Source organism: Thunnus albacares, chromosome 11, assembly GCF_914725855.1.
Source record: "Thunnus albacares chromosome 11, fThuAlb1.1, whole genome shotgun sequence".
Lineage (NCBI taxonomy): Eukaryota > Metazoa > Chordata > Actinopteri > Scombriformes > Scombridae > Thunnus > Thunnus albacares.
In genome coordinates, this window is record NC_058116.1 from 21,803,369 (window position 1) to 21,820,824 (window position 17,456).

General features: G+C 39.1%; 1 protein-coding gene across 1 annotated transcript; it reads left to right on the forward strand.

The window, feature by feature from the left end:
• Positions 1–370: 370 nt before the first annotated feature.
• LOC122992618 (thrombospondin type-1 domain-containing protein 7B-like) lies at positions 371–16,506 on the forward strand. Its single transcript, XM_044366473.1, has 6 exons — positions 371–377; positions 5,759–6,626; positions 8,332–8,580; positions 9,576–9,745; positions 15,084–15,242; positions 16,448–16,506. The coding sequence occupies exons 1-6, from the start codon at positions 371–373 to the stop codon at positions 16,504–16,506; spliced, it is 1,512 nt and encodes a 503-aa protein (XP_044222408.1).
• Positions 16,507–17,456: the final 950 nt, after the last annotated feature.

The window sequence follows — 17,456 nt, forward strand, 5'->3', positions numbered from 1 at the left end:
GGTGACAAGTGTTTTTGTCACTTAATTTGCTTTGTGAATTGTCCCCTGGCGATGACTTTTAACTTTCGCTCACATTTCACAAATTCCTTCCATCCCACTACATAAACACTTGCTTAAAATGAGCTGATTCAGGCCTTCTGGAGATGGATTGACTGCCTGATGATAATCTGATGAATTTCTGCATATATGAATGTTGTAATTGAGAATGCACTTCGCTGCTCATAAATTACAACTGATGGAAGTGTGGCATGGGAGATGGCTCCGTGCATAATGAGGCTCAGTGGCATAGGTATCATTTAATTAAAAAGTGTTATGACAAAGCATGCATGTATCTAAAGAGTCAAACTTAAGTCTGGAAAAGAAGTCGAAGATGGATGGTGAGTAAACTCAGCAGATGTTTATGAGGAAAATGTACAAAAACCTCCAGAGGAGGGAGAAAAAACATGTGCCTTATAATGTTTGGTTTCAATTTTAATTGTGTGTACTATCTTTAAGTGTATTGTCACTGTAGTAAAGTGAAAACAGCTGAACCTCACATAAATAAAAATGTAATTCAAAATGCAGTGCTGTTGCTCTGCTCAATTTTCAGTATTGAATGTTGTTTACAGAGAAGTCTCTCCAGAACTGAGGAGACTGATGTGTTCTTAATACAATTCAAGGTAAAATAAAGTGCTCAGGACAGTGCAGTATATTACGACAGTATGATCAATAAATGCTTAAAAAAGCTTTTTATCTCTTCCTTTTGACACATTGAAACAGAATAAAAAGTTAAAAAAATGTCACCTTTTCTTACAGAATAGCGTCTACATTCCACAATGATGTTGACACATTTGCAATAGTGTTCAATTCAACAAACAACAAAATTGTTTGGGTGTAAAAGTTTAAACCAACACTTGTAAACGTCACGCATTAACCGCCAAAAAATGGCGGCATGAAGTCAACAGCCAGAAATCCTATACATTTTTACCAACTTGACTCAGTGGAGCTTTTACCAAATGTAATTAAAGGGTCCAGAGAGGCAAAAGATTTAGCAGTGGTGAGTGCAGTTTTCTCTTGACAGAGTGCTGTTTGTTGCTGTTTAGGAGACAGTTTACTGCTCTGCTGTTTGCTTCCTCTTTGTCTCTGTCTGTCTGGTTTCGGGGCATAGCGGAGATTGGTTTTTTTGTGTTACTTGTTGCTGTTGTATTGCTTTGCTATCGTTTGTCCAACTTGAATGTTCAACTGAACACTGCTGAAAAAGTGAATATTTGTTCCGTCACGCTACACCGGCTGAGTTTAATTTCTGTCTTTTCTAGTATTATAGTGTAGTTTGCTCAGCCTCTTGCCAATTCTTTTCTTCCTTATACCGGGACATAAATAGAATAGTAAATATAGCAGGAGCCCCAGGGGTACCAGAGCCCCCCGGAGGTGTAAGCAAGGCGACTAAGTGCAACAGGAATGAAGGAGCTATGGGCGACTGGTTCGTCCTGAGGGGCTGACAGATGCTGATGCTGACAGATCGAGAGAGTGATTATTCAGAGCTTAGGAGATGAACTAGTGCTTGTGTTAGCTGGCTCCCCTGGCAGCCGAATCACTCTCAATCACACCTCCATAAATCACACACACATATCCTGGCATGGTTTGAAAACAGCACCAAAGGTGGTCATGCTGATGAAGGAGCGGTTAACATGAAAGAGAGCCATCAGTGACCACAAGAGCAATGCACTCTGTCGAGAAAACAGAAAAGACATGTGCTGTGTTGACACTGAAGGTCTTTATGCTCAACTATGAATTGCTGCTCACATCTTATTTTTGTGGATGGCCTTTCATGTCTATTTTAGGGTGTAACAGATTGAAGCATTTTGTTTTTTCAGCTTTGACTGAATTGTAAAAGTCTCTGTAAACACAGTACCAAGCAAGACTGTGAATGTGGGTCGTATACCATTTTTAAGATTAGATTTGGGTTTTATTTGTGTATAATTAAAATGCTCTTATACATGTAGATGTTTTCACAGCTTAGTGATGTGAGTGATTTTTCATAGCCTCTTCTGACAGAAACAACATGTCTCTCCTGTTCAAAGCGCTCAAAGTGTCGTTGAGGATGTAAACAAATAGCCTGGCAGTTCACGTCATTTTAAGCCAGAGCTCAAACTATTAATTCATACTGAAGCAAAAATCCTGTTAGTTCAGTTTAAGACAACATGCTGCATCCTATATATGCATTCAAAAATACAAAATAATGAAAGAAAATTGGCAAGGTAGTCAAAAGCACATATTGACATTCTGAACAAATTTGCTGTTTGGTGTGCACATTTCCTGCTGAAGGTCCACTGTTGTCAATACATAAAAAAAAATCAGATTGGCAGTATCAAAATATTTCAGTTGGAGCACACATGTGTTTCAGTTTTAAGCTGCTTTTGTTTGGCCTCATGTTTTATGCAGCTCATTTTCAAGGTAGCCCATACAAAATAGCCAACCTCCATTTACAAATGGCCTTTTGGTCTAATGCAACCAAATATTGTTTGCCTTCAGGGCAAACCCTCCCTCTGCAAAAGAAGAAAAGAAAAGAAATCCATGGGAAACTGTGGGTCTTGCTCATTAGTTATCAGTCGGCTGCATTCAGTACAACTGTCCATATACAGGGCACCACAGAGGAAGTAAAAGTGTAACAAGTCAAACCAAAGGACCCTCACCAAACTGCAAATCTTTCCAGCATGTCAGTGTGTTGTTGTCCTACATGTTAATATGTAAAAGCCAAAATTACAGCTTCCTAAAAGGCAAATAATAAAATTGCTCAATATCATGGCAACACTCACAAATGACAGTGTCAATGATGATACGAAACACATTTTATCCATGTCATCTGGATTGGAATTGAAAAAGAAAAGACTTTTTGCTGTTTATGCCAAACATGTATGTATTGTGGGGGAAAAAGTCTGACCCTGGCCTTCAGCTGCATTGTGAATGAAGACAAAAGGACGATAATAATTGTGGTGACAGTATTTATTCATTTGCACCACATACAGAATCAGTCAATCAGACTACTATGGTCATGCATTTTATTTCACAACTCTTTATGTATATCTGCATGTCCTACTGTATCTGGTTCCAGAAAATAATCTATCTATCTATGTAATCTATGTAAACTGTGATTGTGATTTCTTATCCTTTGAACTCTGACATTTAGTGTGACATTTCAGTTTATTGCATTGTACCTGCTTTAAAAGTCCTGATGCTGGTCTTGAATGTTTAAGACAAGAAGATTCCATGAACATAATGATGTGAGTTACACTGTAAGTCCCCATTAACATTGCAAAGCCAAGACGAATAAACTTAATGATGTGCTCCGATGAACTATGAAACAATTCAGCAGTTTGAAATATTGCCCCCTTAAGCAGAAAGCAACAGTTTCAAAGCAGTGTTGTCGTGTCAACGATTGGCCAGGGAACAAAGTGTTAACAACAGATTTCTTTGTCACGAAAAGGCATAAAACTGTTTCAGCGGGTTGTCATTCGAAAGCAATTTAGGAAGCAGCAGGATCTCATTATTACATCAATTTAATTCCAATTAGAAGAAATGAATCAAATTATTCTTTTCATAGCATGTGGCAAAATAACTAGATGAGGAGTGAACGTGACCGATAGATAACCACGTCATATCAGCAAATTGATTTCATTTTCTCTTTCTGATTTACTTCTTTTGAAAATGAGGAAAAGAGGTCAAAAACTAAATTAACAGGAAACACCAGTTTTCCGACTGGGGTTTTTAAAATCAGAAATTAATTCAGCATTAAATTGTAATTAAATTACCCTTTTTAATAACCTATTTTAAATCTAGACATTCTGCAGATATTAGCACAGCATGATCACTGCATTATCATGGCACATTGTGGTATAGATTTGTAAGAATACTGAAACCCAGTACCTAAGAATCTAATGCAATTCTTCCACAAAATAAGTATTTATATTTAATAGGCACTCCATGCACTATCAGTGACTGAAATACACTTAATAAAAAAATAGCCAAAATTAATAACAATCTTTCTGTGAAGTTTTCATTTCCAAATTTACTCTTAAGCCACAGTATGTTCATAGTGTCAGTGTTGGGATTGACAGATGTATTTATGAGACTGAATATCAATTTGTGTTGTATATTTTACAACAGAGACATGATAAGTGAACACTGTGTGTAGGAACAGAGTCTAATAGATGTTCACAGAAACATTAGTAAACACCTTCTTGTACTTTCTTCTTGTCCATTTTACGTTAATCCATCAACATGTGCACATATTGGCAATTTAGAGTTGGTGATTATGAACACAACCAGCCTGTAGATGTGAACCTAGGACCTTCTCTCTTTGCCCCATATGTATATAGTTTTTCAACATTAATTCTAAAAATGTTAAGATTTCTCAGTTTGATTAGTATCTCGCCTTACCTGAAATACCTACAGTTATACCTAAAATCTAGCTTTTTTTTATCAAATAATTATCTGTAGACTTGGAGGTGGCTGTAAAAAGTTTATAGTTTCTTTCTTCACAGAAATACAGGCTGTGGTCAGCTTGAGTTTGAATAAGTAGTACACTCTAAGCTCCAATTTGAAGCTGACGCAAGTTTTCACAGCAGCAAAGAAACATCAGCAATATTCTTCCCTCTTTGACCGCAGACTACCTCTACTTTCCACTATTTGTCAGATGTGGAAAATTACTTATCGCTGCTGTGCTTTAGTCATACGCACTTTGATGTTACCAAGTAGTGACTGCCAAGTTTAGTTCTGTTTCACGCTGCAGAAATCAACCACATCACCCCTCAGATATGATGTTGAATACCTGAAAATGTAGTCGCCAACTCTCTTTCATAACTGAACGCTGTGTGAAATTTATTGGACTGAGCATTTTCAAGAGGAGTGAAAAGAGGATTTTGTGCTTTTGTGAGCGTAACCTAACTTAGTTGCTTAGTTGTAGATGTATAATGTAAACTGCCAGTTTAAACTGTGACTTTGTTTGTAGGTCCTAAAGCTATCAATATTTAAAAAGAAAGGGAAAAAAAAAGCTTTCTCTGTACTCTCTGTACATTGAAAATTACTCCATAAAGGGCAGCACTACGTTATTATAAATTTATTCTCGTTTGCAGAAAGTAATCCCCTTGCTACTGGAATTCCTTTTATGACAGGTCTTGATTGTATTCTTAAAATATTCCAGCCAGCACTGGTAATTGCACATTAACTCCAATCCACAGTGTGAGTGAGCAAAAGAGTCAGACCACAGCAAAATGTCATACATGTCTGATTAGTTTAGGTTAGTTTTAATGAATATAAGTCTTATTTCATTACTCTTAGTTCAAAGGATCTATAAAAACCCCCCATGTACAGTGCATAATTTCAGACAACATGCTTTCACTGTTGAAGAGCTGACTTTAAGCCAGATGTAAAGAGTCCATATGATTTTGATCGAATAGCAGCTGTAGTTGCACTGCTGACCATGGCTTACACAGCCTAGGATATTGATCAGTTTGGGATCAAGAAACCAATTGAATCTAGTCCTTTGTGACCGAGAAACTTACCCCACATTTTTTTTTATATTGATGTCTGCCAGTCGTTTGATTACTTTGTGTTCCTTTCTTCCTCTGTTCATGAATAAAGCAATCATGGAGGTTAAGTGAAAAGCCGTGAATTGTGCTTGATTGCAAGCTGCCAGATAGCTGCAATTTAAATCTTTTTTTTTTTAAAGCTTCAGTTTTTAATGAAAACGCCCTCTCCATGTGTCTTTTCTTGTTTGCAGGCCAGTGGGGTCATTGTATCGGGGAGGAATGTGGTTCTGGCGGGGTTCAGACGAGGACAATATGGTGTGTCCACACGGAGGGCTGGACAACCCACCACTCTCACTGTCAGCACATCCACAAGCCTGAAAGCCGACGCCAATGCTTTAAGGTCTGCGATTGGCACCAGGACCTCTTTGAGTGGGAGCTGTCTGAGTGGGGGGGCTGTGTTCTTGTCCCTTTCTTTTCCAATGAGCTCAAGCTGAGGACAGCTGAGTGCATTACAGCACAGCATGGCATCCAGAGGCGCAAAGTCCATTGTGTACGCACTTCAAACCGCACCACAGTCACCTCGAGGATATGTGAGTTCTTTTCCCAGAAACCACCTGTGGAGCAGGCATGCCTCATCCCCTGTCCCCAGGACTGTGTGGTTTCAGACTTCACCTCCTGGTCAAGTTGCAGCAAGACCTGCGGCGTTGGCCTGCAGCATCGGACTCGACATGTCCTGGCCACGCCAATGTTCGGAGGGGCAAACTGCCCCAATCTGACTGAGACCAAGACTTGTTCTGGCCCTGTTGACTGCCCTGCTGGGGAGGGCGAGTACCAGTACAGCCTTAAAGTGGGGGCCTGGAGTGAGTGCAGACTACCACATCACAAGGATGCCATGTTAAGTGGTAGGACCACTGTGGACTTCAGTACCAGCTCCAAAGAGAACAATACAGTCACGTTGCACACACAGGCATCTCACCACCACTCCCATCCCCACCACCAGCACCAGCACCGCCATCTTCATGCCCACAACAAGTACCCCATGTCATGGGAACTAGAGGTGGGCTACCAGACACGACAAGTCCGCTGCACACGGAGTGATGGCAAGAATGCTATGCTGAGGTAAGCCAATTACAAGTGCTGTAAGGCTCTGCACCTTTCATACAGTCAGAGTGAAAATAGAAACCTGAGATGAATAGATGGGAAATAAACACACAGTGAAAAATGAGGTATTTCTTTAGTTCCACGACAAGCCCGAGATGACAATGAAAGCAAGGTGGCTGTGGGGAAAGCACTGGTTTGTAGTTGGAACAGATGAATCTCTTTTTCCATTTATGTGGCATCTGGGGTGAGATGTTAAAAGTGCTCTGTAGCTGAATGTAGCTGTCTGTCATGTGAAATGGTTCTAATGGAGTTGATCGCTTTTACGGTTCTTCCACACTCATGTTGTTTTGTAACATGAGAGGGACCTGATCAATGGTCATCCCTTTCATGATCCCAGTGGGTCTTTTCTACATGCGGAGGTGAATTCAGTGAAATAAAATGTTTTGTATTGATGGTGTTTTTTTATTCAATTATAAATAGATTAGGTCAGAGATGGTGTTTTACCAGCATATTAGCATGGCAGTGAGGCACTATTGTGTTAAATGTCAAGTGCTGCTCCCCTCCTGTCCCTGCTGTTTGAGCTAACCCTGGTATTTGGATTTGATAAGAATGGATTTTTTCTGCACATGCTCACACACAAAGCAAGCACACACACACACACACACACATGCATACCTACATATACTGTAATAAACAACACTCTATTTTCTACTCTTCAAGGAGAGAGAAAATCATTACATGTATACAGTATTGACTAAATGCCACTATTCTGTCTACCTGGTGTAAAGTGACACTATTAGCTGACTCTTTAGATCAATCAGTGACCACCATTTATCAAAACCATGGTATCAGAAACCATAACTAAATAGTATCCTGTTTAATTCTTTGACATTGCTTAAGTATCAAGACAGTTTCAGTGTGATGAGTTTTGTTTGTCCCGTGCCATTTGGCTGCAGGGGCTTAAAATTAGGCATCTTGTTCTGTGTTTGCATATTATTATTCCCAGCAGGGCAAGTTCATTGGCTTTATGGCTTGACTGTGAAGGGACCATTTACTGTACAGTGACTGATTAGCATGGTATTTACTGAGAACTGGGAATGGAGCCTTTGAATATAGATTTCCCACCTGAGTTCTGCTTCATTCTGTTTTTCTAATTACAGCCTAATTACAAAGTAAAATTCTAAAATGAGCATTGTATTCACGTCTTAATAACCTAACCAATTAAAATGTCCAAATTAAACAATGGAAGCTGTAATTACATGACTAATCCACTTGTTTTATATTTTTAAGTGAGCATATCTCAGCTCTTTGTACCATTTCTATAAAAGGCTGACTTTATGTCTGAGACCTGTGTTATTATGATGTATAATAGCTCTGAATATTTTACGTGCCATCATGTACTGTGGGAGTGGCAGCTCCAAAGGTCATTTATTTAACAGTAAATGAAGATATCCACCTGTAGGTTCTCTAAGCAGATAGTTTTTTTTTACGACGGTGTCCTTCTTACTTCATAAAATCTGTCCACAGATCTATTTAAATCCAAACCACACATCTCATCTGTCATACTTGTAATCTATTCACTCCCACTCTCTGCAACCATATTCTCAAAAGGTACATACAGGACATACAGTTTCTTTGATGTGTCAGTAATGTAGAATTTTCGTTTTTTCTGTATTTATTTTTTCCACAGTCACTTTAACTTCTCTGTCTTCTCAATCTGCAGTCTCTGTACCAAGGACAGCTCCCCCCTAACCTTCCAGGCATGTGTGATGCCGAAAGACTGCCAGACATCTGATTGGTCATCGTGGAGTCCCTGCTCTAAGACCTGCCGGTCCACCGACCTGTCTCCTGGTTACCGCCTCCGGTCACGGATCATGACGCAGATCCCAGTCGGCGGCGGTAAAAGATGTCCTGCCCTTGAGGAAAAAGAAGCTTGCAACATCATAGGAGATTTACTTCCAAACTGCCCCAGGTACATCTTAATAGTGATGGTTGTCATCTCATTTTGGGCTCACAATCCTCAGAAACAAAAACTCTATTCATGCATAATCTCCTGATGCAGATGTTAATGCGTAAAATGTCAAACTCAAATAATACTAAATAATGATTTTTAATTTAGCTTCTCTGGGTTTTTTCACCTGAATGATTATGAGAGAAAGCCTTGAGGCTTCAAATATGAATGATTTCACTATTAAATTACTTGCATTTGTTTGTTTGTTTGTTTTGTCATTACCGTAATTATCTTCTGACACTTAAAATAACCACATGTAGCATTAAGGATTTCCTGACTCAATGGACATGACATGCATGGCAACCATTGTTTGACAGAACTTCATTGTTTTAGGGCTGTTTGACTTAAGATAGGCTCTGGCAAATATTACATGCAGTAAACAAAGTAGTCAATAGAGAATTATTTCCCCTGCTGGTAGATTTTGTTTTATTTGCTAAATCTACATGGAATGCCTCAGAGCAGAGGATTTACATGATTAGGGAAAACTCATTACGGAAATTAAGCATTTGATAGATTACTACAGGCTGTTGTTCTGGTAAACTCCTCGAATATTATTGCTTTCTGCACCACTGCATTTTTCATAGTTGAAACCAAACATTTGTTTAGAAGTTTTGAAATCAAAATAATCATGCATCCCCTCCCCTGACATACTGTGAGAGAGGCTCTTGCCAGAGACTGCTCTTGCTAATTTGTCTTCTGCTTTGTGTGACTGCTGTGTGTATACTGATACTTTATCCTGTTTAAGTACATTGATTTATCCATTTGTTTTGGATGATCTGAAGTTTTCCTCCTGAAAATAGACAAATGTGATACTCTGGTATGCTTCCTAAGACATATTAAACAGTCACTTCAACAGTGACTCAATTTAACTTTTTGCTTGTTCACATTATTCATGTATTCATGTAACTGTGTGTGTCTGTGTGTGTGTGTGTGTGTGTGTGTGTGTGCTCTGTCAGGTATGTGTGGAGGACCACTGACTGGGACGAATGTCGCATTGCCCCCTTACTGAACAAGCAGCACCGGCGCCTGGCTAACATCAGTATTCTGTGTGGAGGGGGGATCCAGACCAGGAAGATCTACTGTGTTCAAGTCCCTGATGACTCAGCACCACATCACAGGAAGGAGGGTAAGAAAAGCCAGCTTCATCACAGTTGACCCAGGGCTCGCTCGAAGCACATGGTGACTCAAGAGATTCATGGAGCACATTACTGTGTCTTCAGAGTTGTGTGCTGTGAAAATGAACAAGACAAAAAATCTATAGCCATGCTAGCGGCCCCATGAGGCAGTAATGGTCACACCAAAAAATAATTGAGCAAGACATTGAACTCCAAATTACTCCTGACGAGCAAGGCAGCTCAGAGTGTGCATGGGTGAATGAGAGGTGTTGTAAAGACACAGGCTGAAAAGTGCTACATAAAAAAAACTCCTATCCTTTTACCATGACAATGGACAGACAACAGGAAATGAACAGCATTCTCCCATGTTAAGTCCAATCTTTTTGTTGACCCAATCCTCCACCCCGACCTCCTCCCTATGCTGACTTTGTCACATTATGGTAACATCATCTCATTTCATCCTTTGCTCTTGTCGTAATTAGTGAGAGGACTGATGCTGTGATTCATCCTCTGTGTGCCATGAATATTCACAGCAAATTTCAGTGTGTTTAGTGTTTTAGGTATCAATTCATGAACTAAAATGGACATTAAATAGAAGGTACAAATTTTGATCTGCAATTTACCAGCACAATTTACTAGCACTTCAGGCATTTCTAAATCGCTGCCTGAAGAAAGAAAAAATCTGATCAGTTATGACTCACCTGATCTGTTAGGCAGCAGCTCACTATGCAGAGGACAGAAAAAAAATCACACAGCATACATAATGTTTTGGGAGTTCATTAGAAATATTACAGTTTGTGCAAATCCAAAGCAACCGAGTGTCTTATACAGAAAATCCTTCATAGACACATATTTTAAAATTCTTCCTCAAAATAAGTGTCCTTGAATGTCATCTCTACTAGTGGTAGCTGAAAATAAAGATAGAATAGAATAAACAAAAATAGAGCTTGTTGGAGAATTACTATAGTTAAATTACATGGGGAGGGAAATAACACCTGACCTTTAATATAATAACAGCAATTTCATTTTATCAGCACTCTAATTTCACCTTGGGATAAAAGAAAAACCTCTACTGGGCATCTTTGTGAGAGTACTCATCTTGGAGTGCACTGAAGAAATCTTAAAAGATATTTTTGGAAAAGCAATGGCCAATACTACTTCCAGGCAAGGCCATTATTACTGTCCACTTCTCGCCCCCACTACTATGTATGTGTTTGCAGTTCAGACTAAACATCTGCACATATGCCTGTGTCTAGTCTTCAGGAGAAAAGAAAACAACCGGACAGGTGGATATTGGTCATCGTCAGATCTTGGCACAAGATTTCTTATGATTCCTAGTTAACTGGAAATGTCACAGAAAACTCCACAAGATACAGTAGCTTGTACTTTGTAAATTTTACCATTATAGTCAGACATGCATAATCTGCACAAAGACAGGTATTAATACAGCCAAAGTATACATTTTAGTTTAGTTTAATGTTAGTTCTGGAAAACTAACCAGCTAAATCACTTTAATGTGGGGGTGGACACTAAACTTGAACATCTAGGGCTGCATTATATTATATAGGCATCTGTGTAACTGTTTCTGGCTTAGATTGTAGGAGAAAATGGGCATTTTCAGAAAACAAGTAAAATAGTCTTATGAGGTTAAGAAATATCTGGTGCAGACTCGCAGGGCAATATGTTTTTACATTAAATCAAATATGCCGTATCAGCTATAGTATCAAAGGGGTGAATTTGCTTTGAACATCCAGCGAAACCTCATCATCCCTCCCCCTGTGAATTATACTCATCTTATTATGCATTATGTTACCATGCAGGTTTAGCGCACTGCAACAAAATGTAGACAGATGGCATAGCACAATAAAGTTAGTCAGTGTAGAAAATTAAAGTTAGAAAAGGAAGAAAGTAAGTCAGACGGAGAGAGGATGTCATCTAATGTTGTGTTTTGTCATGGAGAGACAGTGCTGATATCCAGTCTAAGCTTGGCATGGAGCTGGCAGTGGTGCAGTCAGACTGCTGCTTTCTGGTTTTTTGAATCTCTTGAGAAGATCACAGGTGGGGTGAACCTCAAAGTGGACACATTTCAGCGACCTGAAAGTAGTGGAAACTCGCAGGATAGTAATTGATCACACCTGAGGTCTGTCTTAATATATATTATTATTGCAATTTACAGTTAGGACAGGGTATTGAGCCTCAATTCTTTTGATAAACAGTGAAATGTGTGTGTGTGCAGGACTGAGTATTGAAAATTGATGTACCAAAAATGATGATGTGGTATTGAATGTCTGGACAAAATTATTATCTTTAGTACTCTAGTTTCGTTCAGTTTTAGACATTTTATTCTCCAGCTGCTTGAGTTTAGATAATAGTTAGAGAAGTTTGGCTATATAAAGTTTGCATGTATTAAAATAAGTCTGCTTCAGGCTTTGTACTTAAATCCATAATAGCATGGATGAAAACTAAGTTGCGAGATACGGTGCCAATAGTAGAAATGCGAGATTTATACATAGATTTCATTGTGTGTGTGTTAAGTCTCAAAATAAGGGATTCATATACGATATTATCTCTCTTTGAATGCAAAATAATGAATTACTCATTTGTGGGATGAGATTATTTGATATTATGTATTTCTTGTAATGTTCCCGGGGACCTCCCCTGCAACAAATCTGCTTAGCTGGCAGTGATCCCTGAGTTATTAGAGAACAGTAAGTCTTTGTGTCTGTATGTATCTCTCAGCTACAAATTGAGAGGCCATTTTGCTGTGTTTTCATTATTTTCTGAACAAGTCCTCTAAATTAAATGACCAAATATGTCATTTGACCATGCACTCCAGAACGACACATAAGTGTGTTTGCTAATGTGGTTGCCAGATTGACAAATTATGTTGACAGATGATGTTGGCAGGAGAACATCATTTGTCTGTGCGTTCCAAACTCGTTACAAATCACTGTTAAAAAATAATGATGTTTTATGATATCACAAGGCTGTGGGTAAGGTCTGGTTAGGTTTAGACACAAAAAACAGTTGGTTAAGGTTAGGGGACAATCGTACTTACATTTTTTAAAAACTCAGTATCCTGACTTGCCGTTGGAAATATGACACTCGCAGTTGGAAACGAGCTTGGTTATAGCTCACCTGCTCTGAATGTGTAAATTTGTTGACATGTATAGATGTCATTTGAACTCCTACACTTCCATAACTACTACAGCCGTTAGATGGCAACTGTCACTAAAATGTAACTATATATCGTTTTTGGATGACTGACATTACAACCAATTGTGTTGTTTTTCTTGAGAGGACAGTCACTATTTGCAGTTAGCACTTTGCCAATTTGTAACTTTATGCAAAGTATAGTATATAAACGAAGGAATAAATGGTAGTCTAAAGTTTTTGGTGTGAAACCTTCAGCTTACTTTATTCACATTTTCCATTTCTGCAGAGTGTGACTGAGTTTCCAGAGTTTGACTTTTTTAACTCACTCTCAAACTCTCTTTTGTCTATTCAGAAGTTGTGGCTCTGCTCTCATGCTACCTAGTCTTTCTTATTATTATTCCAAACAAACTGCTGTTTCTGCAGCTAGAAAAATAACACCAATCACTTGTTTTGTAGTGGAGTTTTTTTCCATGGAAAGAACAGATATCAGAAGTTTACAATAAAAACCTAAAAGCTTTTATGAGGTTGCTTTAGGATGAATCATAATTGTATGGTATAAGTCTTCAAAATGTCAAATATTTTCCATCATCATCTATGTTAACAAAAAAGACCCACCACATGTATTCAGGTTTTTTTCTAACATTAAGCAAAAGTAAATTCAAAGTGAATTACTTTTGGTAAAAACATGAATATAGAGATGAAAAAAAAATATAATTTCAGTCATAACGATCATTCAAAATTTAATAAGTGTCAAGAACTTCACCATCAGAGGAAACCAGTGTTACTGTGTGTTTATGAACGCCAAATAGCTGTGCTCAAAAGTGATATTCTTTTACAAAATGTCAGTTAAACTCAAGCTTTAGAATTGTTAAATCAATCAAAAAACTAGGAAAACATGCACACCAAATACTTAATTTATCTATATAATTAAGCACAGTGGGTAGTTTTAACAGTAATGGCTTTCAACTATGATTTTGCCTTTGCAAATCACATACTTTCCTGCCTAATAAACATCACTACAAATTATAACATATTAATTCTGCCTCTATTTCATCTTTTTTCACGGTGCGCATGATGAATCCTCTGTGGCTTCATATCAGAGCTGAGGCAGTTGCTTTGGGAGGGCACTTTAACTCACCAGATGTGTTCAGAGAAATGCTAGCACATCAGAGGTGTATTTGGACAGTGAATATGTTAGAGTATAGAATATCAATGAAGGCAGCTCTTTGAACCAATGGATGTGTGGGACAAAGATCAATACGTCAACTGCAATGTTTACCTTGACATGACCTGCACAGCTTTAGCTAATGTAAACAGATGTGGCTGTATATCTTCAATATGGACGACTTCTCTTGCTCCAGTAATGTGGAAAACAATGTGCTCGTGTTGGATGTCTACTGCAGTAACGCAATTATCAAACACAGGAAATCACTATTTAGGGAACAAAGCAAAAATGTGTTTGCAGCACATTTTATCAATGTGTTTAAGCAAGCATCACGTTTTTACAAAGAAGATCAAACACCATGTAAATTACATTTGGTAAGAACACAAAAGGCAGGAGGGACAGTTGAATTTCTCTGCGGCTTGTTTATATGGAAATTTGACACTCAATGATATGTGGAAGTGCATCAAAATGGGATGTTGGATTGAATAAAAATCCCTGTGTTGTGGACAGGCCAAAATACCTTCTTTTTCTGTGTGAGAGACAAATGTCAGGGTCTGTTACAGGTGGCTGAGCTTTCTGTGATCTACAAATGATGCCAGCCATGCTTAGCAGTGAATTGGTTATACCGTGTCTTGCCTTAATATCTCACTGTTCAGCTCCTGTTTACTCCCTTAGCTGGCTGCTGCCCTTCATTTAATATTCTCTTGAGCCAGACATGAGATGAGAACAGCAATTTTCCCTCTGTTCTTTCTATTCTCTCCTTTTTGTAAAATCCACAATAAGCTTTGCTAAATGCTGCTTCTCACACACAGTGTGCAGAACTTGAAGCTGTAACCTACACCAATGAATACACTACTGCCTTCCCAATCATAACTAAATTACATCCATACTTCAATCTGATGACACTAATGCTATTGATTCTAGTACTTGACACATGCAATCACACACACACGCCACTCTTGCCTGTGTGTGGCCATGCTTGACTTAAACCTGATTTATCCCTGCCTGTGTCCCTTTTGTTTGTTCAGTGTCCAGGCCTGTGAATGCCAGGTTGTGTGCTGGTGAAGAGCCTCCCCTGGCCGTTCAGCAGTGCTCCATCCCCTGCCAGCACCACTGCCTGGTCTCCCAGTGGTCACACTGGGGTCCCTGCCTGCCCGACAACTGCAAAGAACCACACGGGAAGAAAGGTATGGTGGAATAAATTGAATATGAGAGTAAGCATGCTTTGGCTTTGGAAATATTTAGAAAATATGTGAACAGTGATATGTCACTGGTGAGAGTGGTTTATAAACCAAACAGTAATTGTTCTAGATAATTGTCACCTCAAGTAGTCACCTCCCAGCAACAATGTCTGTCACTATCATGAGGATGAACTTGAAAAATGACTAAACTGTGAATAATGACTATGCAAGAGAAAAATTGGAAGTGATGATGTTTGCTTTGGTCAATTAATTTGTTTTAAAAGTACAAGTATAAGATACTATAAGTATAAGTACAAGTATAAGTACAGCAGCACTGTAAAGTTAGCAGTCTGATGAGGTTCAAATACATGTTCTATGCACTAAAAGCAGAAAAAAATAGTTATCACCAACAAGCTAGTGTGCAAATTAAATAAGAAAATGATAGCTGCTATAACAACCTCATAAAAAATGGATCTGAGTCTTCTCGGAAATGCCAGAAAAATGTTTCCAAGAAAACAGACGGATGGACACAGACCATCCAAAAAGAAACTACAGATAGCTAGCTAACAAGCTTACATGACTTAAAATTGAAAATTATAATTGCACAGATGGGCCAGTGGTGAAATCATTAGCGCTCTTCTATTGCAGATAGCCATGTTGCACATTTATAATCAGCTGTTCAAAGCAATTGTTTCCTAGGAAACAATGACCATTTGGTCAACAAGGAGTTTTACATTAACCTGAAAGCTATTACACATGTACATGTTTTCAATTTAGCATTGCACCACGTTTTGAATGTCAAAACAATAGATTGAGTAGTGATGTGGCAACACTGAAACTGAAAGAGAGAGACGTATTGCTGATGGAGGCTAACACGGAGAATGACAGCGCAAGAGAGCAATGTTGTCAGAGCAGGAGAGAGAGAGGCAGTATATGTTAGAGTCATAAATTGTTTGTTGATAAGTGGCTGGCTGAGAGGAAGTGTGCTCTGGAAGAAGACAAGACATGTATAAACCATAGCTGACTAAAGACAGAAAGAGAGCACACCTGTAGTTCAGCTCTCAGTCCCCAGAAAAGTGAAAAGAGTATCAGCAGATAAGATACTTCCTGTCTGTGTATGTGTGTGTGTGTGTGTGTGTGTGTGTGTGTGTGTGTTTGCTCAAGTATTCAGCACGCTCGTGCTGTCTGAATGTTCTTGTCTTTTTGCACAGGTGAACGTGTGTCATGTCTGACTGCTTCAGAGAAGCTACACAGAGTGTGTGGAATGTAGCGTGTGTGTTTCTGTCAGTGTGCTGGAGCTGTTAGTGTGTTAGTGCTGTGCTAAAAAGGCAGCATGACCTCGTCCCTGCCGTGAGTAAATGTGCATGAAAGCCCCCCAGGGAGCGACTGAAGTGTGGATTGTTCAGGTCAGTGCCCGCACTCTCCAACACTGGATCTCTATGGGATGAGCCAGCTCCTCTCACAGACAGTGTCATTAATATATTTCAAGGAGTAGAAAACACAGCATCTGCTGTTTTGCACAGGATTCTCTTGTGGCATTCTGCCTTTTGATGGCATTCATGAAGACTCAGAGCTCATAGCAGACAGAGTATGAGACCAAGAGAAAATCCCTCGCAGTGAGATCTGTTGCCTGTGAAGCAATGAACAGCTATTGAGGAGTAGGGCATATGATCCAAGTCGTTCGCCTGTGGTCCTTGAGCTGGAGAGAATTTCTTGCTCCTACTGAATGTGCACTTAGCCTTTATGTTTCACAACAGAATAAACTGTGATCCGTCTCTAACCGAAAGGCCCGCGGGATCCCAGTGCTCAGGTAGACGAGCCAGTTAGCCAAGATGCTTATGCCGGACCAGCTTTGCCCTCCGGAAAATTACAAATTTAAATTGCCTCGCAGTATGTGCTTTTCACGTTTTTTTATGTTACCTCTGCTTATCACATTTTGCAGCCATGTGGGAAAATGAATTGAACACGGATGGTTACTGGATAGAATTTTAGTGATGCCTCTACTTCAAGACACAGAACTGGAGGGAGGGGTATTTCTGAACAACAGTGAGCTGAAAATCACTGGATGGCCCTTGTTTCCCTGAAATGAACCTGGTATGACCAAGAAACCTTTCAATTATTAATATCCATGGGGGCATGCCCACGCCAAATTGTTTTTCGTGGGTTGGATGTGAGCAGCGGTAAGTGCTCTGTGCAATGCAGCAATCGATCCACGGTCTC

What these genes read in the sequence shown, in the direction of transcription:
- LOC122992618 (XM_044366473.1), top strand. An exon ending in GGCAAGAATGCTATGCTGAG is followed by an intron (nt 6,627 to 8,331) that starts GTAAGCCAATTA and finishes CTCAATCTGCAG; the next exon opens with TCTCTGTACCAAGGACAGCT. An exon ending in AGAACCACACGGGAAGAAAG is followed by an intron (nt 15,243 to 16,447) that starts GTATGGTGGAAT and finishes CTTTTTGCACAG; the next exon opens with GTGAACGTGTGTCATGTCTG.